Source organism: Phaseolus vulgaris, chromosome 3 (genome assembly GCF_051622355.1).
Source record: "Phaseolus vulgaris cultivar YP4 chromosome 3, ASM5162235v1, whole genome shotgun sequence".
Classification (NCBI taxonomy): Eukaryota; Viridiplantae; Streptophyta; class Magnoliopsida; order Fabales; family Fabaceae; genus Phaseolus; species Phaseolus vulgaris.
The window spans coordinates 35,047,158-35,075,156 of record NC_143500.1 but is presented as its reverse complement, the minus strand read 5'-3'; the positions used below and the strand labels follow the sequence as shown (position 1 = coordinate 35,075,156).

At 33.1% G+C, this 27,999-nt stretch overlaps 4 protein-coding genes across 8 annotated transcripts; 1 reads left to right on the top strand and 3 right to left on the bottom strand.

Annotated features, from left to right (window-relative positions):
• Positions 1 to 163: 163 nt before the first annotated feature.
• Positions 164 to 4,193, bottom strand: LOC137807195 (glycerophosphocholine acyltransferase 1). 3 transcript variants are annotated; one of them, XR_016519717.1, is made up of 9 exons: positions 3,958 to 4,193; positions 3,754 to 3,855; positions 3,523 to 3,580; positions 3,326 to 3,426; positions 2,471 to 2,566; positions 2,318 to 2,383; positions 2,165 to 2,245; positions 720 to 957; positions 164 to 577 (listed from the first exon to the last, which is right to left on the bottom strand). XR_016519717.1 is itself a non-coding variant. In XM_068607689.1 (8 exons), the coding sequence occupies exons 1-8, from the start codon at positions 4,048 to 4,050 to the stop codon at positions 271 to 273; spliced, it is 1,089 nt and encodes a 362-aa protein (XP_068463790.1). In that variant the 5' UTR covers positions 4,051 to 4,193; the 3' UTR covers positions 164 to 270. The 3 variants fall into 3 exon arrangements, 2 of the variants coding, with proteins under 2 accessions (XP_068463790.1, XP_090156839.1); XM_068607689.1 differs by lacking the exon at positions 2,165 to 2,245 and having other exon boundaries at positions 2,290 to 2,383; XM_090300713.1 differs by lacking the exons at positions 2,165 to 2,245; positions 3,326 to 3,426; positions 3,523 to 3,580; positions 3,754 to 3,855; positions 3,958 to 4,193 and adding an exon at positions 3,024 to 3,155 and having other exon boundaries at positions 2,290 to 2,383.
• Positions 4,194 to 5,242: 1,049 nt separating this feature from the next.
• LOC137807194 (protein PLASTID MOVEMENT IMPAIRED 1-RELATED 1) lies at positions 5,243 to 9,430 on the top strand. The gene is made up of 3 exons (XM_068607688.1): positions 5,243 to 5,436; positions 5,620 to 7,979; positions 8,083 to 9,430. The coding sequence occupies exons 2-3, from the start codon at positions 5,623 to 5,625 to the stop codon at positions 9,176 to 9,178; spliced, it is 3,453 nt and encodes a 1,150-aa protein (XP_068463789.1). The 5' UTR covers positions 5,243 to 5,436; positions 5,620 to 5,622; the 3' UTR covers positions 9,179 to 9,430.
• A 1,299-nt stretch (positions 9,431 to 10,729) lies between these two features.
• On the bottom strand, positions 10,730 to 15,552 carry WAV2 (alpha/beta-Hydrolases superfamily protein). 3 transcript variants are annotated; one of them, XM_068607686.1, is made up of 8 exons: positions 14,973 to 15,552; positions 13,848 to 13,883; positions 13,670 to 13,748; positions 13,491 to 13,545; positions 13,284 to 13,400; positions 12,061 to 12,225; positions 11,586 to 11,823; positions 10,730 to 11,153 (listed from the first exon to the last, which is right to left on the bottom strand). In XM_068607686.1, the coding sequence occupies exons 1-8, from the start codon at positions 15,208 to 15,210 to the stop codon at positions 11,137 to 11,139; spliced, it is 945 nt and encodes a 314-aa protein (XP_068463787.1). In that variant the 5' UTR covers positions 15,211 to 15,552; the 3' UTR covers positions 10,730 to 11,136. The 3 variants fall into 3 exon arrangements, with proteins under 3 accessions (XP_068463787.1, XP_068463788.1, XP_068463785.1); XM_068607687.2 differs by having other exon boundaries at positions 10,730 to 11,079; positions 14,973 to 15,443; XM_068607684.2 differs by having other exon boundaries at positions 10,730 to 11,063; positions 14,973 to 15,443.
• Positions 15,553 to 20,559: 5,007 nt separating this feature from the next.
• Positions 20,560 to 24,507, bottom strand: LOC137807191 (nuclear transcription factor Y subunit A-7-like). The gene is made up of 6 exons (XM_090300712.1): positions 24,390 to 24,507; positions 23,090 to 23,151; positions 22,126 to 22,228; positions 21,979 to 22,050; positions 21,680 to 21,859; positions 20,560 to 21,168 (listed from the first exon to the last, which is right to left on the bottom strand). The coding sequence occupies exons 3-6, from the start codon at positions 22,198 to 22,200 to the stop codon at positions 20,788 to 20,790; spliced, it is 708 nt and encodes a 235-aa protein (XP_090156838.1). The 5' UTR covers positions 22,201 to 22,228; positions 23,090 to 23,151; positions 24,390 to 24,507; the 3' UTR covers positions 20,560 to 20,787.
• Positions 24,508 to 27,999: the final 3,492 nt, after the last annotated feature.

The following is a 27,999-nucleotide window of genomic DNA, read 5'->3' as shown; positions in this document are numbered from 1 at the left end:
AAAATTAGTAAGACTACTAAAAGTTATAAAATTTCAGTGTATGTAAAAATAATTTTACTGTTTTCTTTGTAGTTTTTCTAGACATACTTACAGAAAATCTCAATAAAAAAATTCATGTCTGTTGTATATACCCCTAACCCGAAATAGAAATGAACAAATACAGTTAAAAGTTTAAAAAAAAATATAGGTGGATTGAAGAGTGGTGTAAGGAGTAAGGTGTGAGAAGTGAGAACAATATTCAGTGTTTTAAGTTGATAAAATTTTACATCACTATTGGTGATTGGATTGAGCTTCAACAGGTTGCATCTCTGATTTCTTTTTCTCCTTAAGAATTGCCTGTCTTGGCATTACTTCTAACAGAAAACTTCCCCCATTCCATATTGAGGCTGAAACCTTCAGTATTTCGAAAACTACATGCAACTCATATGACAAGAATATGGGCACAGCCAGTGCCATGGTTGCCACTGTAAATATGCCTTGAAGAAAAATATACATAAGCATGCGATTTTGATCCCCTAACAACCCACTTAAGCGCCACCATATGTTGTTTGCTTTTTGAGCCTTTTTTGAGAGTTCCCTATGAACAATACAACTCAATAATGAGAGAGGTAAAGAGAAGCTCTTTTCACTACCAATTCATATGACATAAAAGCATCTTAAACTTGGAACACTTTTCTTCTGAAGTTCAATAGGGAAGTACATTTATATTCACTGGTTACCTGTAGGAAGTCATCACTTCCGGATCTCTTAAAAACCTTTGCCTACGCAAGACATTGACGATGAGGAAATATAGAATCTGCCACAAGGTGTAAGCTACCAAGGGTACCAGAAACAGCCATGTCCAGAGAAACGATTTATCTTCAATGTAAGGCCATGTAGGTCTTCTAGCTGTTCCCTCTGGATGCATGGCTTCAAAGGTTGCAGGGTTCCACCATCGAATAGTAAAGAAAACCAATCCTGGAATGTACTACTGTGTGTTAAAGGCAAATAAAAGTACAATGGAACAAAAAGACACATGAAGTTGGCATTTCTATCACAATTCTGTTCTACTAGTTGCATTGCATGTCTCTAACAATTGGATAAGTGTTGTTCAACAGAACTACTTTGTTGAAGGCATCACTGTACTAAAATGGATGCAATAAGGACCCGTTTGGATACAAGGTAGAAATGTTTCTGACTGAGAGTTTCTCTACTAGAAATATAGAGTTTTAGTCAGTAGAAAAGTTTTCAAAAGTTCTTCTACCTTTGTAAATTGTATCCAAACACGCTTTAAGAAATATATATATTTAGCAAATCTACAGCAAGTTCAAATCCCACTGCTTGTTTATATTTAACAATACGATACCAATCAAGAAAATGGGATGAGGTGCACTATCAATTATGTTATGGTGGACATTAACCTAAATATCTCAATGTCAAAAGTGGGAAAAAGGAGAAAAACAATTTGAAATGGATGTTGATATGATGTGAAGGATGGGATGTGATATGACATTTTCATGTTATCTTCCTTGAGATAAAGCTTATTGGTTTTAAGTTTGTTACAAATGAAAAGTATAATTTGGGTAAAAAAAATGGCTAGAGAGGCAACTCAAGGATGCAGGAGAAATGAGATAGACAAGCCTGTTAGAAATATAGCATAGCAAGGCAGGTGGAATGGTTATTAAAGGAAATATCTTAGCTAACAGCATTAAACAACAAGACTTGAAACTTTCCTAAAAATTTGTCAAAAGCAGCGTTTGAAAGCTTCACAGCAGAAAAACTAACGAGACTCAAAAAATTGGAAATAAATTTGAGAAGGAGATGGGGTGAGATTGCAACACAGACTGAAAGGGTCAACTGGCCTAAGATTCGAGAGTGGAGACTGTGCCTGAACATCAAGGAAGAGAAGACAAACATTTACATTTGGGATGGAGACACAATCTAGGACTGGAGACAGCTGGGCCTAACTGCATAGAATAGAACCACTCTAATAATATCATGTTAAAATTACTGAGTTTTGGTAGTGAAGAAAAGAAAGAATATAGATTTAATAGCATGAAATTAACATAGATTTGGCGTGAATGATGCCATATGATATGGGTTCATGTTTCTCATATATTCTCACAACATTCGTACAACATAACACTAAACATTCCTTTCCAGATAAAAAGAAGATAAATCTTACACCCAATATTTGACTATTGAAGGTAGAAGTCAACAATTATTGTAGCAGAAGCCTACAATTTCCCAGAATTTCTTTTTCTTGCTGAAAAAAAAATAGAGAAACCATAAGAAGGTGGTATAATTTACCAGGTAAAAGATGGATAAGAACACTGACAATTTTGTCAACAGAACTGAAAACCAAGCTGCAGCGCCAAACAATCAAAGCCCATGCTAAGGGCCCCTGCAAAAGCTCTTGAATAAGACACAGATTTGACAGATGAATCATTCTTTAAGTAAGGAATCAAATTACCATCAACAACGTTCTTACCTCGGAAAAAGAAAAGCAAACCATGAAAAGCTTCTCATTTTTTGAGTAAAAAAGAAGATCGACCAAGAATATTGTATTGGCATAATAGCAAAAATCCTGAAACACAAACAATCATGTAACTCAATAACAATATTAGTACTCTATCAACATAAAAGTGAGTTAGTAATTAATGGGAATCGAGAAACTATTGCAACGAGTTTAATTATTAACATAAGGAAACACAATTTAAATTGTCAAAGCCCTTGTCTTTCATTACTAATAGAGTTTCCTTGTTGAAAATATCAGACAAATAAGATTAATCTTTCAAAAATCCATCTTTTCTAAATGCTCTATCACACATCACAACCATGTTGGTTGTTGGTAATTCGCAATTAAACATTCTTCTTGCTAACTGGCCTATACCACATAAGAAAGAAAAATAACATGATAAGCAAATATTTATAATCCAACTATTCTTTCATCTTAGTTATTTGGTAATAACTGTAACACATTCATAACTAAGGATGTCCCTCCGGTCTAAGACAACATATTCAATCAGATAATTGCCTAATACCTCAACCTGGACCCTTATGTTTTTTTGGTGTCGATGGCTATTGTACTCTTATGGCCTCATTCAACTTTAAAAGCGTACTCCACAATATTGCCGTTGGCAGTTTTGCATCTCTAAGTTTTGACAATAACAGATTATTGATCACAGTCACTTATCACAAATGCTCGTGGACACTACAAATACAATTATACAACAAAACTCAAATTCATCCTCAAAGCAAACATAAGCTTCCAAAATCAAATAGTGCTCTTCTACATCACAAGGTACAGCGCACTTCAGAAAAAAAATTAGATACGTTGGCTTACCAGCAGATAGTAATGCCATTTCTTGAACCTATAGTATATCCAACGAAGAGGGACAAAGATGACGTAGAACAGACAATATACATAAGGAATGTCTTGGGGTCCTGGCAAGAAAAACAAAATGGTAAAAAACTAAGAATGTGTACAAAGAAAAAAATTCCAAAACAAAGCAAATGCACTAATTAGAGTTATCAACTTACTCGCCCCTAAAAGGAAACAAAACCCCCCAAAACCGAGGACCCCCACGAGATGCGTCACCTGAACATAAATGTAAGAATGATAAACAATTAAAGCAGGTTATTCAATATTTGACCATGCAAAGGGTCAACCTCCCCACAAGAAACCCATTGATTTGTTCAACACCCAGAAAACAACTTCAGTAAAAGAAAACATTTTGAAACGAAAAGTGAAATGGGAAAACGCAAAAACACCTTGTTGATGAACCTTTCATGTTCCTCGGCTTGTTTGGCAATCTTCACTGCCTGTTTGGAAAGCATTTGCTTGGTGTGCACAGCTTGTTTGGACAGCATCTCCTTCGCAGAGACAACAAAAAAAATGAAACCCACATCGTAAAAAGCAAAAACCAACTCGTGCGGCATAAAAAATGAAACAAAAAAAATGGGTTGGTATTTTACCTTAGATCTGTCCCTGAACCTCTGTGGCCGCTTTGGAGGAGATTGGCCATTGGAACAGTCTGATGCATCTGCATGGTCTTCGGTATCAGACATTTCAATTTTCAGTAGACAGTGGCGAAGGCAGAGAGACAGAGAAAAGGTAGTGTCGTGTTGTGATTGGAGACGACAAGCAATTCAACCTCGCATCAAAGCTTTTAACTGAAAAATGGAACTTTCTGGTTAATCATTTACACCAAAACTTTTTTTCTTATGATTTTTTATTCCTTGCAACAGACGTAGCCTTCTCAGCGTGACGTGTAACACAATACGTTTTTAATTAATCATTCACTATTTTATCTTAGCTTTACAATAAATCTTTGAAAATATGTATATACGTACAAAATTAGTCTGCGAGATAAGAACGTGTGTAGAATATTTTTAAATCGTAGATTCTCTGTTCGAATTATGTGAGAAAACAATTGTTGAACAATGTAATTCATATATTTATTATGTGTAAAAGAACATTTTCTTTTTATTCAAATCTTCATGCATGTAATAATTATTAAGAACTTCCTATTTCATCTAAAGGTGAAAATAATAAAAGTGATCTGAACTAAACAAAGTGTAAATTTATAATTTTTATATAACTATGATTAGAGTTTAGGAGAGTGAGGTGCTTTTATACATATTTTTTGATTCTCGATTTTGAAAACAGAAGAAAGGGGAAGGAGAAGAGAAGAGTAAAAACATTTTCCTACAAATTTTGACTCCTTTCCAAAATTAAAAAATATGAAACTTAACATAAGTAAAATAGAATTTAAATATTTTTCTTATATATCTTAAAATAAATTATTTATTCTCTATCTCTTTTTATTTTTTAACGAAACAATATTTTTTTTGTATATTAAAACCTTTCCTCTCCTTTTTTTTTTAACCAAATGAAAAAATAAGGAAAATTTCATTTCACAAACTTAAAATAAATTATTGAAATGGTCTATGAAAAATTTCAGTACATCACATTATACCTTTAACATGATATAATGTTTTATTTTAGAAATGCTTGAAACATATTTTTTTTTTATCATTGAGTGAAATATATTAAAATTTAAGAATCATGTCACTCTATTTCTTTAATAAATTTTATAAATAATTATGTAAATTTTTTTAAAAAAAACTTTTATTTGATAGTAATAAAATGTTGGAAAAAAAGTAGGTTCCAACTTTTGTTGCCAACTTTGGTATTTGTTTTTAAGGAAATGTTGTCCGTTAATATTCGTTTGAAAGTAGCGGCAAACGTTGGATTGGAGAAACGAAGGAACAAACGACAACATAACATTACAACAAACGCCTATGATATGGTTTTTTCTTCCCGTGCCCATCTTTAAATATCTGTTTTTTTGGAATCAAAATTGGATCTTATTTTATTTCTTTCGTTGCAGATTTTGAATTTTTCTTCCACCTTCTTCTTGTGATGTTTTCGATCCTTTTCAACTCCACCCGGTAATCCACTCATCATGTCCCTGTTCCATTTTCATATATGAAATTCATTAGTCTGTTCTGTTTCATTCTATTTTCTTTTTCATGTTTCATGAATACGTTTTTTTTAATTAAATTCTGGATCATGTTATCTGTCATTTGAATGAACTTCTTTTGTTTATCTTTCTGTTGGTATGTGGACAAAAGATAATGTCTAGAGTTGAAGGTGGTAAGAGGAGTGGCGAAGAGGAGAAGAATTTGCTATTAAAAGGTGTTGAAAGCGTAGACAAAGCTCTGTGCATAGAGAAAAGCTCTTCCACGAATTCAAAATCTTCCAAATCCCTGTTACTTGATCCCAAATCAAAGGCTAAAGATAGCAAAGAAGATAACTTACGCAAGGATAAGAAGTTCGTATGGAATTGGAAACCATTGAAGGCCCTTTCCCTCTCTCGCAGTAAGAAGTTCAATTGTAGTTTTTCTGTCCAAGTCCATGTGATTGAAGGGTTGCCTTTGAGTTTCAATGGTTCTTGCCTTTGTGTGTATTGGAAGAGGCGGGATACGCTTTTGGTGACCCCTCCAGCCAAGGTGATTCAAGGTGTGGCTGAGTTTCAAGACATTTTGACATACACTTGCTGTATCAATGGAAGTAGGAGTGGACCCCAAAACTCTGCCAAATATGAAGCCAAGCATTTTCTGCTCTATGCTTCTGAGGCAGGTGCCCCAGAAGTTGATTTGGGGAAGCACCGAGTGGACCTCACAAGTTTGTTTCCTCTCACTTTGGAAGAGCTTGAAGAGGAGAAAAGGTCAGGGGTATGGACTACAAGTTTTAGATTATCAGGAACCGCAAAGGGTGCAGTGATGAATGTCAGTTTTGGGTATGTCATTGTTGGTGACAATACTAGTGCTACCGGAGACAACCATTGTGATACTCCTAATCTATTCACCCCCAAGAAAAAGGGTATGCCTTTGATGGAACCAGATATAAAACCTAGTCAGGTTGACAGGAGGCTTAGATGTACTTCAGATTTGTCAAACTTTGCCAGTAATTATTATTCATCTCAAAATGTAGATGAGGTGAAAGATCTTCATGAGGTGTTGCCAACATCAAAATCAGCTCGACCCTGCCCAGTATACATGTCATGTAAGGAATTTGTTGAAGAAAGAAGTTGTAGTCCTCTGCACGGCAAACCTAAACTTGAGGGAATTAAAGAAAATATTGATCCAACCAATCCAGTTGTTTGTTCTTCATTTGGCGATGAAAAGGACAAGGCAGAAGAGAATCTAGGTAATGAGGGGAAAACAAGCAGTCTAGTGCATGACAAACCTGAAGTTTTTGTGTTTCAAGAAAACCTGGACACAGTTAAGCTAAATGATTATCCTTTACCTGATTCTGGAGTAGAAAATCTCGAAGACTGTGAAGGTAATGAATTTTCTGTTGTTGATAAGGGCATCGAATTTTCATCAGATGAACATGTTAAACTAGAGGGATGTATTGGAAAAGCTTTTATTGATGTCTACACAGTTGACAGTACTCGGACCCTTGATAATGCTGGTATTCAAGTATCTTTTCAAGACCATGATAATCAGGATTCCCTTGCTGAACTAAGTGATAATTGTAAGAAAAGTGTTGTGGTACATGACTTTTCTAACCTAAAGGATGACTTGCCGACGAAAGAACTTCTACTGCAAGAACTAGAATCAGCTTTAAATAGTGTCTCAGAGTTGGAGACAGCGGCAATGGATTCTCCTATAACCATGGAAGCCAAATCTGAATATAAGTTGAGAAAGACACAAAGCTTGGATGATGTTACAGAATCAGTTGCCAGTGAGTTTTTAAGTAAGCTTGGCATAGACCATAGTCCAAGGGGTTTGAGTTTTGAAGGTGAGACTGAGTCTCCAAGAGAGCTCCTTTTAAGACAATTTGAGAATGAAGTTCGTTCAGAGGGCTTCTCTTTGTTTGATTTTGACATGGGCAGTGATAATGAAGCAGATTGTGGTAATGGTTTTTCTTTTGGATCTGAGCATTGGAAGTTCTCCACGGCTATTAAGCCAGCATCCTCAATGCCAGATGTACATAAAGGGCATCTAATTGAGTTTGAGAATGTGAGGAACAAACAAAAGGTCAAGATGCTAGAAGACTTGGAAACAGAAGCCTTAATGCGTGAATGGGGCTTGAGTGAGAAGGCTTTTCAGCATTCTCCTAAAAAAGATTATAATAATGGCTTAGGAAGTCCAATATATTTTCTACCTGAAGAGACTCTACCATTACCTCCTCTAGCAGAGGGGTTAGGTCCTTTTCTTCAGACCGAAGATGGGGGCTTTCTACGGTCAATGAACCCCACACTCTTCAGGAATAGTAGAACTGGTGGAGCATTAATCATGCAGGTTTCCCACCCAATTGTGGTGCCCGCTGAAATGGGTTCTGGGATAATGGAGATTTTGCAGTATTTGGCTTCGGTGGGAATTGAAAAACTTTCCAAGCAGGCAAATAAGTTAATGCCTCTAGAAGATATCACAGGGAAGACAATGCAACAATTATCAAGGGAAGTCTTGGGGGGAACACACAGGTTTGTCTATCCCTTTTTTTCAGCTCGTGTGTTGGAAGTAAACTTTTAAATATTTCATTCCTTCAAATGGTTGAATGGTTGAACTTTGCTCTGCTGTATGCAGGCAATTACATTTGCAGCATAATTTGGTAACAGGACAGGATTCTACTTGTGCGCAAAGAGGCTTGACGGGAACACTATATGGTGGACTAATGTCTAATAAGTTCAGTTCAGATTCATATGGCAACCAGAGAGGCTCAGAGTTTGTTTCATTGGATGATCTTGCTCTATTAGCTATGGAAAAAATTGAAGCACTTTCACTAGAGGGTTTGAGAATACAATCTGGGATGTCAAATGAGGATGCACCATCAAATATCATTGCACAATCCTATGGGGATATTTCAGCTCTGCAAGGCAAGGGGGTTAGTATTAGGGGCTCCCTTGGCCTAGATGGAGCTGCTGCCATGCAATTGTTGGATATGAAAAACAGCAGCAGTGATGAATATGATGGTGTTGACGGCATAATGGCCCTATCATTAACTCTAGAAGAATGGATGAGGCTGGATTCTGGTGAGATTGATGAGGATATAGACAATATCAGTGAGCATACTTCCAAACTTCTTGCTGCCCATCATGCTAATTCTTTTGACTTGATTCGTGGGAAGAGTTCAAAGGGAGAGAGGAAAAGAGGCAGGAAATGTGGTTTGTTGGGAAACAAATTCATAGTAGCACTAATGGAGCAGCTTCGTGATCCTCTGAGAAACTATGAGCCTGTTGGGACACCAATGCTTGCTCTTATACAAGTCGAGAGAGTGTTCATCCCACCAAAGCAAGAGATTTATAAGCACTTGGGTGAGGCAGGGAACAACAATGACGATGAGTGTGAAATAGTAGCCAAGGTGGAGTTGAAGGCCATCAAAGAAGAGAAAAGTTCTGAAGATGAGGGTATTCCTCAATTCAAAATTACAGAAGTACATGTTGCAGGTCTGCAAAAAAGGAAGTTTTGGAGCACTTCGAGACGACGACAACAACAAGAACAATCTGGTTCCCGCTGGTTGATTGCTAATGGAATGGGGAAGAGCTTTAAGAATCCGGCACTGAAGTCAAATGTTGTAACAAAATCTAGTGCTCCAATAACTACCACAAACGTGCAACCGGGTGACTCATTGTGGAGCATATCATCTCGTATTTATGGTACACTAACAAGATGGAATTGGTAGAACATATAAGAAATCCGAATATCATTCACTCATTTGCTATGAGAGGCTTTATCCTTGCGAGAGGCAATAATTAAATTAGAGTGTCTTTGCTACAATGGAAGAGAACGGGAATGGACAACGGCATATATCAATTAATTAACTAATTTTATTATTAAGTTATATGTATATTCATATGACTGTATTTGATTCCCTCCTCGAGTAAAATTCACTCATGGAGTAAAATGTTAATAATAAAATATACCAATTAATTGTACACGTCTCTCTTCTACTACTTTAAATATAATACTTATCATAAATTTATCAAAAATAATTCATTTTGATAGATTTTACATTTACTTGATAAATATACAGTACTTTTATACCATTAAGAAAGAGATTGTTTATGTTTTGTAACTCCCTTCTTGTGTACAGTTTTTATTTATTTTTAACTCTCAACTTTATAATTCTAAAACAAACTATTTGAATTATATATTTTTACTTTTTATATCGTAAAAAAATGAACAAGTATAAACGTAAACATATCTTATTCCATTAATTTCTCTTTATTATTTCTATCACTCCTATTTCGAAAATTTATCAAAACAATATTATTTTTAAACTCGCTTTATCTTTTATTTGAATTAAAATATACAGAAAAATGAAACAAAAAAAAGAGAATAAAAATACATTATAAAGAAAAATAAAATAAGGATATAAATTATTTTTTCAGTAATGTGGATGAGGAAGATAAAAAAACACATTGCAAAATTAAAATGATCAAACATTCATTTTATAAAAAAAAGTGCTGATATTTTGACACTTCAAAAAAAATACATCTACCTAACAACTTAATAAATTAATATTTTAATTATAATTATTTTATTTTTTAATTTAAATATTAATATATACTATTATATTATTGTAATGGGTTTTCAAATGAATGTTTTTACTTTCAAGTGTCAGTATTTTTTTTTATAAAAACATGAAAAAAAAGAGTATTTTCTTTAAATAATAAAGATGTAATACTTCTATTTCACACCAATTTAAGGGAGAAGAGTCCAAGTCTCAAAAATCTTCATTTGAATTTTCTTAAAATAATAAAGATGTAATACTTCTATTTTGTCTTTCTTTTTCCACTGATTTCCCCATGGGTACATATGACTTACAATAATATGACTTACCCTTACCAGGAGTGTAAACGAGACAACCTTCAAAGAGTTCGGAACACTAATTCCTCTTCACACTTCCTTCCTAGGGTCTCATGCATCAAAAGCGCAATGCATATTATCCAGTAATCATCAAACTAATCTATTAAAATTCTATGGCTGACTAAATATCATCTCTACCATGTAACCCTTATCCGCGGGCCATAAGAAATGGTGGAATACTTCAGATTTTAAACATGCATGAAAACTCTTACACGAATAATCATCATCCTAACTCAAACATGTCAGGCACCTGGTATAGCTCAAATCATCGTCAAAATAATCACGCGTTAAATAGGATATTTAAATTTCTACAAGAAGAATCAATAAAAGATAACACTAAATAAAATAGGAATAAACAGCCAGATTTCCCCCAATCACGGTCTCAGCGTACATTAGTGTGAAAAACATGAACCCATTCACCAAGAAATAGGTAAAGTATATAGTACATACACTACATGTATATATAATATGCTTACGTAAATAATTATTATTCTACATGTCATTTGTCAAATTCGATCAGGCACCCAAAATGTAGATGCCGTAACAGTATAGGAAAAGGGTAGCACAAATTGTCTGCGCATCTTCCAAGATCTGGAAACCAAAACCCAATCAAAATTGTTCAATGATATATACCTTGACGTGGGGCAGCATGTCCTGGTAGGAAGCGTCTTCTCACAGGGAGCTCTCACGGGCAGCAACTTCAAAGGACAGAAACTGTGTGAATCCTTAGTTAGCCAATTAGTATCATTGAAATAATTTAATGCCAGCCAATCATCTCGCCCCAATATCTGGCAGCAGTATTAAAACAAGTAAGCAAGAGCAAAAAAAAAGATTGCCAGCAGTGTGCTAATAGGGGGACAAAAAACGATCGCAACAAAGGATATATCAAGTAAGACAAAATCACATGGACGGATCGCAAATGCAGAGCCTAAGAAAAAGGAAAAGACAAAAAGAACAAGAAAACATCCACATCTGAAATACAAAATTGTAAATTTTTCATGCAGTGTTTGTGAAAACGTTGGGTCGAACGTAGCCCACGTCTTCCCCAATTCACCAATATACTTCCTTCTCCATTTTTGGCTTTGGAAAGTGTGAAAGGACGTTTGGTGCCTTGTAAACGGCAAACCAAACACACACTAAGTAAAAGTTATACCACGCTGTTAACCCATCCATGCTACTGGCCTAGCTTTAAAACACAGCATGAAGAAAAAAAAAATTACCATTTGAATTTTGCGTGTCTTCCTTTTGCACTGGGGCATGCTGTTCAAGAAATTGCTGAATTGTTCTCCAGTAGTGATCACCACCTGCCATCCAAGTATCCATATGCATGCCAGTAGGAAACTCCACAAAGAGGCACTGATTATTACGAGCAGCTGCCTTAGCATAAAGCATTTGCATATGTGATGGCGGGACCATCTCATCTTGCAATCCAGAGAGAAATAGGATAGGTTGTTTGATCTGCAACGAATAGGTGATGCATAAACGCATGAATCCAGCCAAACACATAGAAGAATGGGTAACAACCATAAAATACAATCTGCATTTCCACACATATTGACACACACAAGCACCACCATTAGACAGAGAGATCTTAGAAGTTTAAAATTAACTTCCATCTAATTGTGATAAAACAAAGTCATTATGCCCAAGTGGCCTAATTCTAAAGGAAAAACTTATATTTCCAGCATCCCTCACCTGGCCAACAACATCAATAGTACTCCATGGGGAACGTACAAGAAAATTGAGCACTTTAGGACCTTTTGCAGAGCTTCCTCCAATAAACCACTTCAAAAAAGGTAACAAAACTCCAGCCATATCCAATATAGACGTGAATGTATTTTCAAGTATTAGTGCAGCAACCTAAAAACACAGAAAGAAGGTCAACGAAGAATATAAATTAAGGGTGAACAAACAAATTTTGCTTGAGATGCCTGGCTAAATTTCAGAATAAAAGACTAGCAGATTACGCCAGTATTTCTTTAGACCAGTAATTTAAAAAAACATTCTACATAAAAGAAATGTCTGAAGAAGAAGCATTCAACATGTTGCAGGGTAAAGCCTCTGGTTGAAATTAAATTAATTAGTAAATACAGACCAAAGCAATAAAAGTGAAATTCTTCATACATGGATAAAAAAATCCAAGTAATATTTTGAAAGGAAAAAACAGTTCAATGACCATTTTCACAGCTCTTCAAATTCACTTAACTATTTGAGGACATAAAGAAAATTCAAGTTAAATTTTTATTAAAAAAAAGATATCTCGCCAAACTCAATGTCAACAACTGGCACCCTGAAGCCAATTGTAAGAATCTTATTGTGATTGAGGACCAATAGTGCTGGTAAGTAAAATGTAAATCATGATAAATATTCCAAAAAATACTGAAGGATGGGATTTATAAATTATTTCACAACAAATAACAATAAGCAGAAGCTTACTATATGTAAACTAAAAAGTTAAACTTATATAAACCTATTCAAGGAAATGACTTTTAGGAGCAGCTGAAAAGCAATAATATAATCTTAAACTTTCAATCCTATTAGTAACATGCAATTTTTCCTTCTCTGTGTACCACGTGGAAGAGTATTAAAACTGACTTAATCATCTAAAACAAGATAGAGTCAACAAGTTCAATATTATTTTCTCTCAATGTTGATAATCATGAAATGTCCAATTAAGCTATTCATGACAAAAGAAACTTCGGCAAACTATTTGTGGCTGTGTTATATACCTTATATATCAAACAAGCTGTAATACATAGTAATAAATATAGTATTAACACTCTAAAGAAACATTTATCTGCTGAAAACTGAAACATAGTAAGATATAATTCACCTACGGGACAACTGAATTAAAAACTCTTAAAAATTTACCAAGAAAAATATGAGCATTAAAATATGCACTTTCAGAGGCCGGGTACCTTGTCAGGGTTATTTTTTGTTAGTACAGATCCAACTGCACCCCCAAGTGATCGTCCAAACACAACTATTCTAGATGTGTCAATATCAGACCTTTGGGAAAGGTGGTCCAGTGCAGCCTGGACACAAGAACGTAATAAAATTGACTAAAAGATAGCAAATAATTTGACAACCAAAATACGGGAATTAATATTAATCAAGAAGCATACTTGAGCATCCTTTATGATTCCATGCTGAGAAGGATAACCATCACTAGCTCCATAACTATACAATTGAATCATACATTAGTGCCAATGCAATCAGTTGACATGTGCATTTTGAAGGATGAATATGCAAATATAGGGTAACAAGGAAAAATCATGATTATGGAGTTATGGCCAATGCATACCCTCGGTAAGAGAGCATGAAAACATTGCAATGTAACTGCTGCAACATTATTCGAACCATCTCAAGACGATGAGCAATATCTAAAAAGGTCAGGAGTAAAGGCCTTCAAAAGCACATTGAACCTGATCAAGTAAAACTAGTGAAAATTATCACAAATTATCTATCTACAATAAGGATACTTCCGGCATTTTCTTGAAAAAACAAAATGGTCGGACCTGTAAATGGAACATAAGAAAGAAGAACTGCATCAGAACAACATCAGAGTACAGAAAAACACTGAATACAAAAAGGAGCATATGTCAGAGTGCAAGTTTATTCATAGAAACCTTGATGAAGATATTGTACTCTAAATCCTCAATAACGACCTTTCATTATTTGGCTCTTTAAATTGAGGGTTGCATTTTAAAAATAATGTGCAGTTACATACTCAAATTAGAAAATCAGCAACAAATTTGCAACAACTTTACTTAAGAGTTCTATGCAAGTAGTGATGTACTTCTATTTTATCAGGGATAAATCTCAGATGTAGTTCCCTGTGTTCTTCTTTTTTTGTTCTTCACCAAGGAGTATCACCCCCTCGAACATGGGAACTTATCACCCTCAGAGGTTTGACTAAATAGGTGAGCATCCCGTCTCAGTTTAAGTTTTCTACTAAATAGTTCCTTGGGCACATTTGGTATTATGCTCCAATCACGATTAGTGTTCCGCCTAAGCAAACCGTGAAATTAAGGTTCGCATCAAAGGTCAACATAGATTACAAAGATAAAACTAATTTTGATTAATTCCACCAAAAATTCTATACAACTGTATCTATGTTTCCCCGTTTGTTAAAATCCAATCCGATGCTTTTTTAATCAATAGACGTATCACTCAATCCTCTAAAGTGTACCCAATCTCTTAAAAAGAGCGAAATCCTAGTGTTTAAACCACTATATTCCGCTTAACATCCTAACAATTTTTCCTCCCTTTAACTAAAACAACGCAGGTAGGTAGGGCACGAGAAGACAAGAACTTCACAAAGCTAAACAACAGTTATTGCTCCAACCACAACGCGACACGAGATAAACAAAATCTAGAAGAAGCACAGACAATTGGATCAACATTCAGCATTAAGACAATTCAGCTCCATCCAATCGAAAGCAAACAATTCCCATATTTCCTTTACGATCTACGTTTTTCCCATTCCACGCCACACACTAATGAATCAATTAAACTTGTAACAAACCATTAAGTGACAGTAACAGCAAAGTAGTTGGTAGAAGATGAAAATAAAATGAAATCGGTGAGAAGAGAATTGCGAGGACCTCGGCAATCGGGGAAGAGCTTGATGAACCAGGCGTGGAGGCGAACGCCGTCGGAGGAGCGGAGCCAGATGTCCTCGTAGGTAAGTCTGAGGCGAGAGGGATTGATGGCGTAGGACTTGGTGAGACCAGGGAGCACCGGAACATAGACGAGCTTCTCCTGAAACGCCACCAGCAATGCCATCCCCGCTACCACCAACCCTCCCACGCCGTACAGCAAGATGTTCACATAAGAAACCATTCTCTCTCACTCTCTCTGATCTTCGCTTTGCCTCAATTCTTGACACGAACTCGCATCACAGAAGAAGAAGAAGAAGAAGAAGAGAATTGAAGTGAGTGAGGGTGAGAGTGATTGGGATTTGAGTTTCAAAATTGGGGGCACCTTTCTCTTTTCTCTTTTCTCTGTCTCTGAGCCGAGCCAATTCTAAAGAATGCCTATGACTTGTTTTAACATCGCATGCCCATTGATTTCTTATTTATACCATACCATCACCATACATATATACCATGTCATTAGTGTCACTTTTACCCATTTCATACCATGTCATCTATGTGTATGTTATGGGAATGGATCCTCTCACTCTCTTTGACCTTTTCCTTCTGCATAATAATATAATTACTTGTTTTTTCTTCTTTTTTAACACTTAAAAATCATACTTCATTTTGTTTTTCACCTTAAATTTTGGGTTCAATTGTACCTCTATTTTTTAAATTTGAAATATACTTTCAGCCTTTAATATTTTTTTTTTAACTTTAGTCTATTTAATATAAAAGAATCATAATTGTAATCAGGTTTTCCTTTTCTGTTGTCTTATATTTTAAGTACTTAAATGGCTTTTAAATAACATATTAATATATATTTATATATATATATATGTTTTTAAGATTTGGCAGTATTTTATTAATGAATTTTAGGATAAATTAGGTATGATGTTTACAAATAGACATTAGTAGTTCATTTATTAGTTCATATAAAAAAACACTTTTAGAAAAATTTCTTTCTCTTTGCATTTTCTCTAATGTTTTTTTTCATAGGTTTTTGAAAAAAATAAGGAAATTAGAGTTGCTTTAATCAATTCATTCTTAATTTTGCTAAATAGTTTTTGGATGAGTTAGTTAAGAATAGATGTTTTTAGTGGTAGGGTTGAGATTTTGAAGCTTATGCAGATTGTTGGGGTGATTTTGAAGGGTTTGTTGAATAAAACAAGCTTCAATTTAGAAAAAAAAAATGAGGATTAATATGATTGTTTCTGCAATATGATCGTTGTTGTTATATGAAATGCAGTGAATTGAATAGTATATGCAATATATGAATTTTTGAATGGATATGTGGAGTAATATTGATATATTCTCCGTTGGAAGTTTTAGAACAATTTAATTTATCAATATGGAAAAGGAAAAGTCTTTGAATCAATTGATAAGTTGAAAAAATGTTGTTTTTTGGTAGTTTAGGTTGCTCTCAGGTCAAGTATTACTTGTGTAATATAACGTTCCTTAAACGAAACTCAAACAATGTGCATTAGTTACAGTAACTGTCTTATGTCATGTTGGTTGCTTAAGCGATGGTTTGGAGCTCAAGTGAGAGAGATGTTAAGGTAATTGTCTCTCACCCGAAAGCATATAATATTGGACACGACACTCAACCGATATGGTTGATGACTCAAACATGGTTTATAAAAGTTTGAGTGAGAGGTGAGATGGTGTACACATGTCACTATGTGTGGCGATATGTGACACATGTTATAAACACTCGAGCGCTTGTTAGATGTTCAAACGCCTTATGATGATTGAAGAGTTTCTAGAACTTGTTGGATTTCTTTAAATAAGTGGTTGTCGCTGAAGCGTTGGTAGTAATGCTCAAGTGATTTACATTGAAGAAACAAGGTGGTAGTTAAAGCGTGGAGTGCCTTGTAAATGTGTTGTTCTCAAGTGACAAAAACATCACTCGACTGAAATGGTTTATACCTTGTGTATAATGATGAGGTCGCTTAAGTAAAAATAGTTCAATTAAGTGACGATATGTTAGAATGGTGTCATGTCATGTTTGATATTTATATATATATATATGATGTATATTTTTATACATGTTTTACATATAATACCTTGTGTATAATGATGAGGTCGCTTAAGTAAAAATAGTTCAATTAAGTGACGATATGTTAAAATGGTGTTATGTCATGTTTGATATTTATATATATATAATGTATATTTTTATACATGTTTTACATATAATATGATCCATAAAATATCTGATTAATTATATATGTTATGGATATATATATATATATATATAATTGATTTTGAAATGCATGTTTTGCTTCAATGATCCTACATGGATCACTTATACACATGTATATAGAGTAATATGTGTGTACTACAAATGATTTTGTAGTATGCTACCATCAAATCTTAACTTTTGGTAAAATTTTGGTATGTATGGAGTGTTAATTTTTGGTAAAATTTATTTATCATAATTTATCAAATGATATTCCGTATGTAGTTATGGTGTGCGTGACTAAAAATATTTATATTCATGTACCATAATTTTAATATATGCATGATGAATGAAACATGATAGTAGAATTTGATGATGACAACATATCAATACTCAAATTGTAATTAAAACTGTTGAATAAAATAAAGTGCAATTGATTAGAAAAAATGATAAAATTTAAAAGATCCTAAAATATATTTAAAAAGGTAAATTTAAAAATAGAAAAAATAATATCTTTTCATAATACAAATATATTTTTGCTTAATTTGATGAAACTTTAAAAATATTAAATGAAATGCTGCAATTTATTTTATCTGGATTATATTTAAGAGAAAAATATATAATAAAATAATATCTATAATTTAAAATATTTTTTATTTACAATAAATATAATTTATTAATAAGAATAAAAAAAATTATACTATGTAACTCTCTCTCTCTCTCTTACCTTTCTGTTTTTCTCTCTCCCACAACATCAATTCTCTGCATGTATGTCAATTCTCCTCCCTGGTTCTCCTCATCTCCACCCAATTCATATAAGCAGAAAAAAAAAAGAGAAAGCAGGGAGAGAATAAAAGATAGAGTAGCAGAGCATCAAGAGAAGCATCTTTATAAGCATTTTTTACTGCCAGTTATGTTTATTTTATTCATTATAATAGCCATATTTAAATCAATTATTCTCTTAAGCTTTTGCATGATGCTTTAAATCTTCATTAGTTATTGTACAATTCCTTTTACATTGATGTTATCTTCAATAGTTTACCATTTTCTTTAGGATAATGATACTTGAAACTGTACACCCAATTTTATTTTTTTTAACACCTAAAAAAATTATTTTATTATAATATAATATTTTATTCAAAAAATAGTTATAGAATAGTTGTTTTTTTACCATGTGTTAAATAAATTTTGTTTTTGTTTATCATGCATGGATTGCATTAAATAGGATGGCAAGTCTAGTTCCTTCCCTATTTTGTTTCGTGTTTAAGTTTTATAGTTATTTTGATTGTGTTTATTAATTAAAAATGTAAAAATACATGTATATTCAAATAGTATGTAGTTTCCTTTAATATTTTACACTGCCTATCAATACTTAAATAATTGTTACGACATCCCTTATCACTATGCAAAAAAATTGAATTAGCTGAAGAAAAAAAAGCGAGAGTGATATGTCAACTCTAAATTTAGTGAACTAATTCTTCGATATTTAAAAAAAATGGGAAAGCGTGTGTTATATTCTCTTAAACTTTAAAAAATGAGGAAACGATTACTACTAAAAATATAAATAAAAATAAAAATTTAATAATTTGAAGACTAAATTTACGTTATCTATTTTAAAATTAAATTTAAATAAATAAGAAATTTGTGAAGGTTAAGCCTACGCAAACAATTAGTTTTTATTTATTTGAAAACTGTTGTGAAGAAAAGAGTAAATTTTTTGAAGCTTTTAACAGAGTCGTTGAGACATTCGCATGAAAACTTATTTTGAGTGCGAGCTGTGAGAAAAGTGTGTGAGAACGCCAGAACGCGTGCAACTGTGAGAATGCCAGAATGCGTGCGACAGTGAAAACGACAGAACGCGACTGGAACCATAAAAAATAACCCTAAGTTTTGCCCTGATTTCTTTTTTTTTATTTTATTTTTGAAGGTGTAGCTCTAATGATTTCAGAATAATTCTCTAATATTGTGTTTGGTTGAGGAAGCTTGAGAAGTTCTATTGTGAAAACTGAGGTTAAGACAATTTCGTGGAGTTCCACTTGAGATAAATATTTTTTAGCTTTTACCATGTTAGAAACAACTTAATCCTTGGTAGAAGAAAGTGCTTTTTGGCGATAAGAAAATCTCTTGAGGTATTTTTTAGCTTTCACTATGCTTCAGTTTTTCTCACTTTGAGCTACTCCTGGAGTAATGTGAACATTAAATATCAATGTAAAATTTGTAAAATATAAAGTCATAGTTTAAGTGTGAAAAACGAAGTAGCACGAGAACCTCGATTTTGAAAAATTGATTTGGATGGAGTTGTACTTTGAAAGAAAGCTTTCAAATTTCAAATTTGAGTTGAGAATTGAGATTCTTACTGTAAATAGGCATAGAATTGGTACTAATGACGAATTTGCCGGATGTGGGAAGGATCCGCAGTGAGATTGCTAAAGGATTGGGATTGAAGTTTGATGAGCTTTGATAAGCAACCTACAATGTTCAAATCTTTTTGGAGACATAATATAGAACACTAATTTTACTTGTGAACTTTATTGGTTATAATATTTATGCCATGATTTATATACTAATATTCCTAAATCTTTTATTTTATGTATACTAATATTTCTAAATCTTTTATTTTATGTAATTTTTTATTTTATGTAATGACAATAATCAACTATATACATAAGAAAGAAGCACACATTTCATAAAAGAACGAATCACATTAAAATTGATTGTAATTTCATTCCAACTAAACTTCAAATCTCATTCATTTAATTTAATTTCCATATAACTGATTTTAATTTAATTTCCATATAACTGATTAACAATTGTTTTCTTTTTTCAATTTTCTATTCCTTTCTCTAAGATATATAAAACTAATATATAAAACTAACATACTTTGTGGCTATGTTTTTCAGTTGACAATTGTTTTTAATGGCCCCTAAATTATACAACTTTCGTTTTCATTCTTTTTAATTCAAAAGCTAGTTTAAACTTTTATCAAATCCCTCTCAACTTTTATACATTCATTCTTTCAGGTGTAGTTTTCTTGTAATGCACTTGAATATAGACTATTCAAACCACCTTAATTTCTTATATATATATATACACACACACCTCCGTTAGTCATTTACTAATCATTATCTTACGACAAATGTTTTTCAATCATTATTTCAAATAATCCAATTTAAACATAATTTCTTGAATATAATGACCCAAATGATATCAATGATCCAAATTTCTCGTACTCAATTCTTAATTCATCTATGATTTATTTGAATAATTCCAAAGACGCATTTTTTAAAACAATTAAATGATCTTTCCTATGTCAGTAAGAAATGTGCACATTTTAATTTTCTTCTCCACATTGTCATTTGATTTTGGGGAATAAACGGAGACAGATAAAAAGTTATATTTTAAAGCAGAAACTTTGAGGCCCAGTTCAACAACAGAAGCAAAGAGAAGCAGTAGTAACTTTAAATACATGGCAAATGCAGTAGCAAAGGTCTGAATGCTAATGCAGAGTGTTCCAGAAGCACATGAAACTCGGAAAGTAAAGTAAATAAGCCAAGGATGATTTGCCAGACCAGTGAACTTCATTTTTTTTATTAGTTCCATCTCTCACCGGCCAACAGAAGCACATTGCCGAGTTCCACCACCAAAACTGAGTCCCCCACTGCACTGTGATGATCCACCCTTGTTGGAGGAGTTCCCCAAGAAGTTGTGTTCGGGCTGCCTGAAATTGAGACTGTTACTGGACATGCTTGTCAAGCCAGAGATGGCTGTAAATGTGATACATGCATTTTCTACTGTCCTTGAGGGATGACTTTCCACCTCTGATGCATCTTTCTTTTGATAAACCTTGACAGGGCCCGGGCCTGAATGGGTATTCTCAACATGTTCAGAGTTAGATTCTTGCAACTGTTTGGCACTGAGAAAGCGTCCACCAGAGCCCCTAACCCTCTTCAATGCGTGACGGTGCCTAGACTCGTGAAGATATGGCTGCAATCCATTGGCAAAGGAGGGAAATCAGTGGAGTAACTCCATTTCTTTTAGTCCAAAAGAGATTCAAGAAAGTTTTACAGCTTTGCCATATGACTTGACTTTCTCCATAAAGGAATAATAACACTTTACAGAATAACGCAACATGCAATTGCAATTTTAATGATTCACGGTTCATTCTATGTTCCATATTCAGATTGATTATGTAATTCTCATCTTTATAGGTTATTCTAATTTCGTATCCAAACGAATACTCCATAATGTCTCCACAGTCTACATCTATATACAGAATGAAAACCTTTGTTTTTATTTCTACAACCAAAACATATGGAAGCTATGATGTACTGACGTGTATCATGATGCATTAGAGTATGCAAGTAAACAGGTAAAAAATCCAATGTTCAATTAAAAACTCTTCCTCCAGAGCCACATTCTTTTCAAAGGAAACTCCAAAAACCACAAAAAGATATGGCAATATACACAAAGAGGTGGAACTACTTATGCAGCATACCTTACGACTTTTGATGAGTTTGTTTTGAGCCTCAAGCTTTGCTCGAGACTGTCGCCTTCTCAGTATACCATGGTATTGTTTAGCATTGACATAAATGGGGCCATCTTCTGCAAGCTCAACTGGTAATGCAATTCTGGTGGATGCTAATCCCAGCATCTGGGGTATCATTTGGGGTTGATTCTAATGAATACAAAAGACAGTTACATCATATCAAATTATTATGCTATGAAACAAAAGTTCACTAAAATCTAATCTAAATGACGATCATTAATTATAAAATGCACTTTGAGAAAACTTACAATAGCCTGTGGTGCATAAGCAACTAATGAACTGGCAAAATAAGGATCAGCACAAGGATAAGGAGTATGGGCCTAAAAATTGGAGAGCGATAGCTTGTTAGTAACTGAAACTTCAAGCAGCAAATCTTAAACAGTAGTTTCACATACCATTGAATGACTGAAATCAACTTGTGAACAATTGTACATGGTATCAGGACGATTCGACAAGAGGAATGGTTTCATTTAACCTTCTACGTTCCCATATCTTGACCTGACAGAGGAATGGTTTCAAGTTAGGGTGGTTTACAGGTTAAGGCAAGGAATATCAAATTCTATAAAAGAATGTGCAAGTATAATGCATGATGCACATTAGAGGAACAAAAGCATGGGAAACAACATATTTACACTTCTAAAGCAAGATATCAACACAGCACTTGGTCGCAAATTAAAAAAGAATATATTTTAATCTCAAATCAGCCAGTTTCCCCAAAAAAAGAACAGAAAAAGAGTAACTTGCCATATGTTTATGATTTATAAATCCCAGTTATCAGAGTACAAATGAAATGAACCTTATATTACATGCCATAGAACTTGATGTTTCCATATTCAATTATCAGGTAGAACTTCTACTCATTTGAATGGAAAACTCACTACTTCAACCAAAGTAAGACAAACTATAATAAAATTTTAGGAGATCTTTTATTTGCCAAAGTATTTTCTAGAACTTATTATGCTAATAAATCTAAGGTACCCATTTTATCTATTTGAAAAACAATTTCCAGAAGGATTGATTGATTCCCAAGACAAATGCGAGTTGGGACTCCCATCTCTACCATGGATTATTCACATTTCAAGGTAATTTTTACAAATCCCCAAGTCTCTAACAAAATATCAATTGCACCCATATTTTCTTACCATCACTGCACTACAGACACCTCTAAGCACAGTGACCGACTCCCTAATAAATTATCACATTATACCATTACCATAACTACATTATTCCTACATTTACATAAATAAAATTTATTAATAATACTGTAACGGTTATGGTAGGTGATTTACAATGTATATCAGACAATTTAAAAATGGATAATTCTAAACAAAAAGTAGTCTAGTATGAAATATAGCTTACCATTTCTTGAGAAAAATGTATACAGTATTGCAGCCTTAGTTCTCAAAACCTTCAATCATATCCTACAAAATGAGTATATATCTTATTAAGCAAAGAATTAGAAGTCTCAAAAAACATTCTTATTTACAGAGGCATATAGAATATAATGACTCGGATATATAAGTATTAAGTAGTATAGCATAAGCAATTTCAAAAACTTTCAATCTCCACATCCTAGTCTTGATATTGTACAAAGAGGAAACGAAATACAACAATTAGAGGTTTACTCCCACACAATGTACATTATACGAAATATACCCTTCTGAAACTTAAAAAGTATGAGTGCTCAAGGTAATCTCTGTACACCCAAACCGACCGGGTCCAAACAAAATGGTTTGGGTGTGAGAGTTGTGAAGGGTCAAATCCAACCCGATCCATTAAAACTCAATGCCTTTCTTGTTCGGGTAACAGGTTTTATTTTTAACCCGTCAACCCAATGAATGACCATCATTGACCAAACTAGTTGATCTAATTTTCATTATTATATATATTGGCCTTTATTTATTATTTTAAATCCAAAACAATATTTAAGTTTGGGTACACACACATATATATATATATATAATAGACCGATTCAACACAACCCAATATCCACATAGTTGAGTCCATTGGGGTTTGACAGAAAAGAAATGAACAATCCCAACCCACCCAAACCAGGTATTTTTGATCAGTTTGGGTAATGAAATTAGCCAAACTGGACCCAACCTGACCCGTTTAGGACCCTACCCTACAGAAAAGAGAGGCAAATGATATATATAGACTCTGGGCAAGGGGCATTTTTGCTATGTACGGAATACCACATCAGAACCTAAATCATGCAAATGCATTAATAAAAAAACAGACTATTTTTCTATCACAGTAGCACACAGACAGTCCAAAATCGCTGGATCACAGTATAATCCAGACAACAGAGAGACCAATACTAAAACAAAAAAACAAAAACCGCATCACAGCTCATCTCTTTTGAGTCAGTTGACTCTTTCAGTAAACACAACGCTAAAAAAGAAGTAAAAACAGCATAAACTGTGGCCAAGATCAAGTTCACAAAAACTAGTGACCACTGAGCAGTGACCATAACAACAAACTCCACATGCAAAAGTAAAACAGCAAATTTGAAACACCCCACAGAAAAAAAAAAGTAAATTCCATAACAGGAATGTTAGAAGGAAACAAGCAATGAAAAAGGTGGCTGGTGGAGACAGGACAAGGCAGAATAAATAAGAGAAAGAAACAGTTGCAGAGAGAGAGAGAGAGAGAGAACCTTTGGGATCTGGTAAGGTGAAGCAAAGAGAAATAGAACTGTCGGTTGAAATCGGGCATGTCTCCTCTCTGGAAACCCTTCCACAGTTGAGGCCTTCTTCCTCTCTCTCTCTCTCTCTTACTCCTCCAATTCTCTCTTCTTTCTTGGTTTTGTTGTTTGTTGAAGAAGAATAGAGAACACAGACTCCATAAATACACACTCTCATGTTTCCTTCCTCAGTGGGCCCACCCACACTCTTCCTCAACCCTTGGGCCTTGGGCCTTCTTCTTCGGCACTCACCTCTCAGCCGCCCTTCACTGTTCCTCACACCTTTCCTCACGCGCTCCTGTTCCACCTCCTCCTTCACGCGCTCCACGTGTCCTACTCCAACGAACAACTAAGTCCACGCTCTACTCCGCGCGTTCTTCCAGGACAAACCTCCAAAAAGTATATCCCAAGTTTCTTACTAATCTTTGACACTAATTTAACTACACTACTTAACAATCATTCATTGCACCAAATAATATCCAACATTCAATTTTATTTATTTATCACATTTATTGAATTTAATGTTATACTTTTCTATTATATTTCTCTTTTTCAATATTTATCTTCTACTCTTCACCCAAAATACACTGTAGGTTGATTAATAAAATGTATAATTAAGCTCTATTTTAACATAAGATTTTAAAATATGTAATATTTTCTCACTATTCACTTAATAAATGAATTCGGTCGTTTATACATGAAAATTTCATTAAATTATTTTTTAAAAATTAAATTGTATCAAACAAATATTTAAGTCTACCTGTGCATTTTGTAACCATATGTAAATAGACTATCATGAAAAATAAATATGCATTCACATAAGGAGTTCACTCTTTTATGAAAGGGACTACACATGTAAATATAATAATTACATTTATTATAGAATTTAATTAACATAATACATTATAAGTATATATAAGGTATAACTTCAGCTATAAATTTGCTTTTACTTTTGTATATCTATATTAATATTATTGCAGTATAGATAGATATAGTTATTGATTTTAGTTTGAAAATGTTCAGAACAGAAATTTTGGAGTTTTTTAATTTTGTTATTCTTGGTTAATGATGAAAGGGATAATTATTGGATGTCACATGGTAATTTATTATTAACTTTTGTTGAAACTTGAAAGACATGGTATAATTTATTAATATATGGCTATGGTGGATTAAGCTTATCTTAAAAAGGACAGAGAAATGTTATATTAAGAAGATGAAGTCTATCCTCATAGGATTATATCGATATTTATTATTTTAATAATGAAAGATTAATGTTTGGTAAGGCCACCTTTTCCACGCTCTCACTTCTCATTGAGTTATCTTGTAAAAAAATAAATTGAATTGGTTGTGGATAAGGTTTCACAATCTAAAAGAGAATCTATACTAAAGTTTCTCTATTCTTTGGAAACAAAGATAGACTAAGTGCTGAAATGTCGGCAGAAGGGAATTAGATAATTTACACAAACACAACAACAACCTACGACCAAAATATCATACAATGTACCCAATCATTACGTTGTGGTCTTGTTTCTTATATGAGAAAAAAAAAATCTTAATGCAAAAGTAAAGTTAACTTTGTTTTTTCAAAACAAAGGATAAATACGAGAGGATCCAAAGATATAAAGAAAGAGTGATGTAATAAGAAAGTAAAACGTTGAGGATAAGTGATTCATACTTTTACTTGATCTGGCAGGGGAAGATGATTCTTGGTTAGCCATAATTAGACAGAGATTAGCATTGCTGTGATGGGAAAAGGAGAAAGAGATTTCAGAAAATTTGTGATTATTTTTTGTGGAGTATGATATGATATATTTTCTGAATTTATGAGTTGTGAAGTTTATAAATTAATTGTGTCATTACACTAATTTATCTTCGAAAAAAAAAGGACATTTGTTTACCCTTATGAAGAAGAGGTTTTGATAGCTAAGAATTATTTATCTAACATTAAGCTAAAATAAAATAATTAGGGTAAGAAAAAATTGTTTATTTATTTTGGTAAGAAAAAAAAAGGCTATTGTGATTACAGAGTTTTGTTATAAATTGGTGTTTATGAAGTATTGAATTAAATATGCAGATAAGGAATGTATTTAATGATGGTTGAGATGACCTCGTGAATGAAAATTGGTAAAAACGTGTAGTTGTGGTTGATAAGATCAAAAGGGTGTAGTTTATCCTTGTGTTGATATTTGATTTTAAGTTATCTATAACAATTATCAACGAATGATAAAACTGTAAAAGATTAGTTCTGGAAATACACGTCTCACATGCTTCATTTATGTACAGTGTGAATTTATATATATATATATATATATATATATATATAATTAAGATATTAACATGTTAAGTGTTTTTTTATTTAATATCTAACTCAAAATCATATTTGTGAGTATTTTTTATATATTTTTCTTCTTATCAAATTTTACTAAGACTTTAATTCATATATATATAAAGATAAATTATATTACTCCTTTATTTGCTAAAAAATATTCTCATCACTTGCTTGTAACAATTATATACATAAACATATTCAGCGTTCCTATTAATATAAGAACAATCATTTTTCAATTAAATAATTTGGGATGAATTTTCCATTAACATTCAATTTTATATGTATATTTTATACCTTTTTAGTAAGCAAACAACAAATATTTCTGTTAAAGTTTCGCATCCTACATAATTTATAATTTATAACGTACGATGAAGTTTTAGAATTCAGAAAAAATGGACTACAATAGTTATTTTTTGTCATTCTCGAAAATTTTAACTCATTATTCGTGGTTTGTTTTCTTCTATTCACTCAGCGTTGTTATCAGATTATCAGTAGTTTTGATCAATTTCTGAAAAATCGATTATTTTTCGATGATTTTGTAAATCCCGATTACTTTCAGGGGTTACTTTTAAGAATTTTTTATACTTGCAGGGAATCATATTACTTTCAGAAATTTTCAAAATTGTGTTATTTTCATTTTTGTATTTTTTTAAATGAACTATATTTTTTTAATAGATTGTATTTTTTAATGTACATAAATCCTAAAACAACTAAAAATATAAAAGATAAATATTTTAAAAATTCAATTGGTTTAATTACCTTTTTTGTCCCTATATTTATAGCCAATAGTCAATTTGGTACAGTGGTTTTTAAAAAATTCAATTTGGTCCCTAAGTTTTTTAAAATGTATTCAAAATGGTCATTTATGTTAAATATCACCAAACGGCGTTAAGTGGTGTTTATATGGCAGACACGTGTAAGTTACATGGATTGTGCTTACATTACTGAATTAGGGTTTAGGTTATTCAAATTGGGGATTTCGAATTTCTGATTTAGGGTTTCTGATACGAGGATTGCTGGTGCGCTTCCCTGCTTCGATTCCATTCGGAGGTGTGCTCCCCGATTCTATGATCCCCTACATCATAAACAACTCTGTATATGTTCTCTAAAAGTAATAAAAAACAGAACCACTCTGAAACTAAGTAAAAAATTTCTAACCTTATAAATAAGCAATCACAAAAACGACACCACGGTCTGGATCGCAATCGCTGCCCCTTCACCACCTCTGGACCGCACCACATAATCGCTCCTCCA

Excerpts from the sequence above, each read along its gene's own strand:
- WAV2 (XM_068607684.2), bottom strand. The coding sequence starts at position 15,210 with ATGGTTTCTTATGTGAACATCTTGCTGTACGGCGTGGGAGGGTTGGTG. Across the intron at positions 13,546-13,669 it reads TTCATGCTCTCTTACCGAGG|TTATGGAGCTAGTGATGGTT; the intron begins GTATGCATTGGC and ends TCAATTGTATAG. Across the intron at positions 13,401-13,490 it reads GAATCATAAAGGATGCTCAA|GCTGCACTGGACCACCTTTC; the intron begins GTATGCTTCTTG and ends TCTTGTGTCCAG.
- LOC137807194 (XM_068607688.1), top strand. The coding sequence starts at position 5,623 with ATGTCTAGAGTTGAAGGTGGTAAGAGGAGTGGCGAAGAGGAGAAGAAT. Across the intron at positions 7,980-8,082 it reads GTCTTGGGGGGAACACACAG|GCAATTACATTTGCAGCATA; the intron begins GTTTGTCTATCC and ends TGCTGTATGCAG.
- LOC137807195 (XM_068607689.1), bottom strand. The coding sequence starts at position 4,050 with ATGTCTGATACCGAAGACCATGCAGATGCATCAGACTGTTCCAATGGC. Across the intron at positions 2,567-3,325 it reads AATGGCATTACTATCTGCTG|GATTTTTGCTATTATGCCAA; the intron begins GTAAGCCAACGT and ends TTTGTGTTTCAG. Across the intron at positions 578-719 it reads GAAGTGATGACTTCCTACAG|GGAACTCTCAAAAAAGGCTC; the intron begins GTAACCAGTGAA and ends TATTGTTCATAG.
- LOC137807191 (XM_090300712.1), bottom strand. The coding sequence starts at position 22,200 with ATGAAACCATTCCTCTTGTCGAATCGTCCTGATACCATGTACAATTGT. Across the intron at positions 21,860-21,978 it reads CTTATGCACCACAGGCTATT|AATCAACCCCAAATGATACC; the intron begins GTAAGTTTTCTC and ends TGTATTCATTAG. Across the intron at positions 21,169-21,679 it reads AACTCATCAAAAGTCGTAAG|CCATATCTTCACGAGTCTAG; the intron begins GTATGCTGCATA and ends AATGGATTGCAG.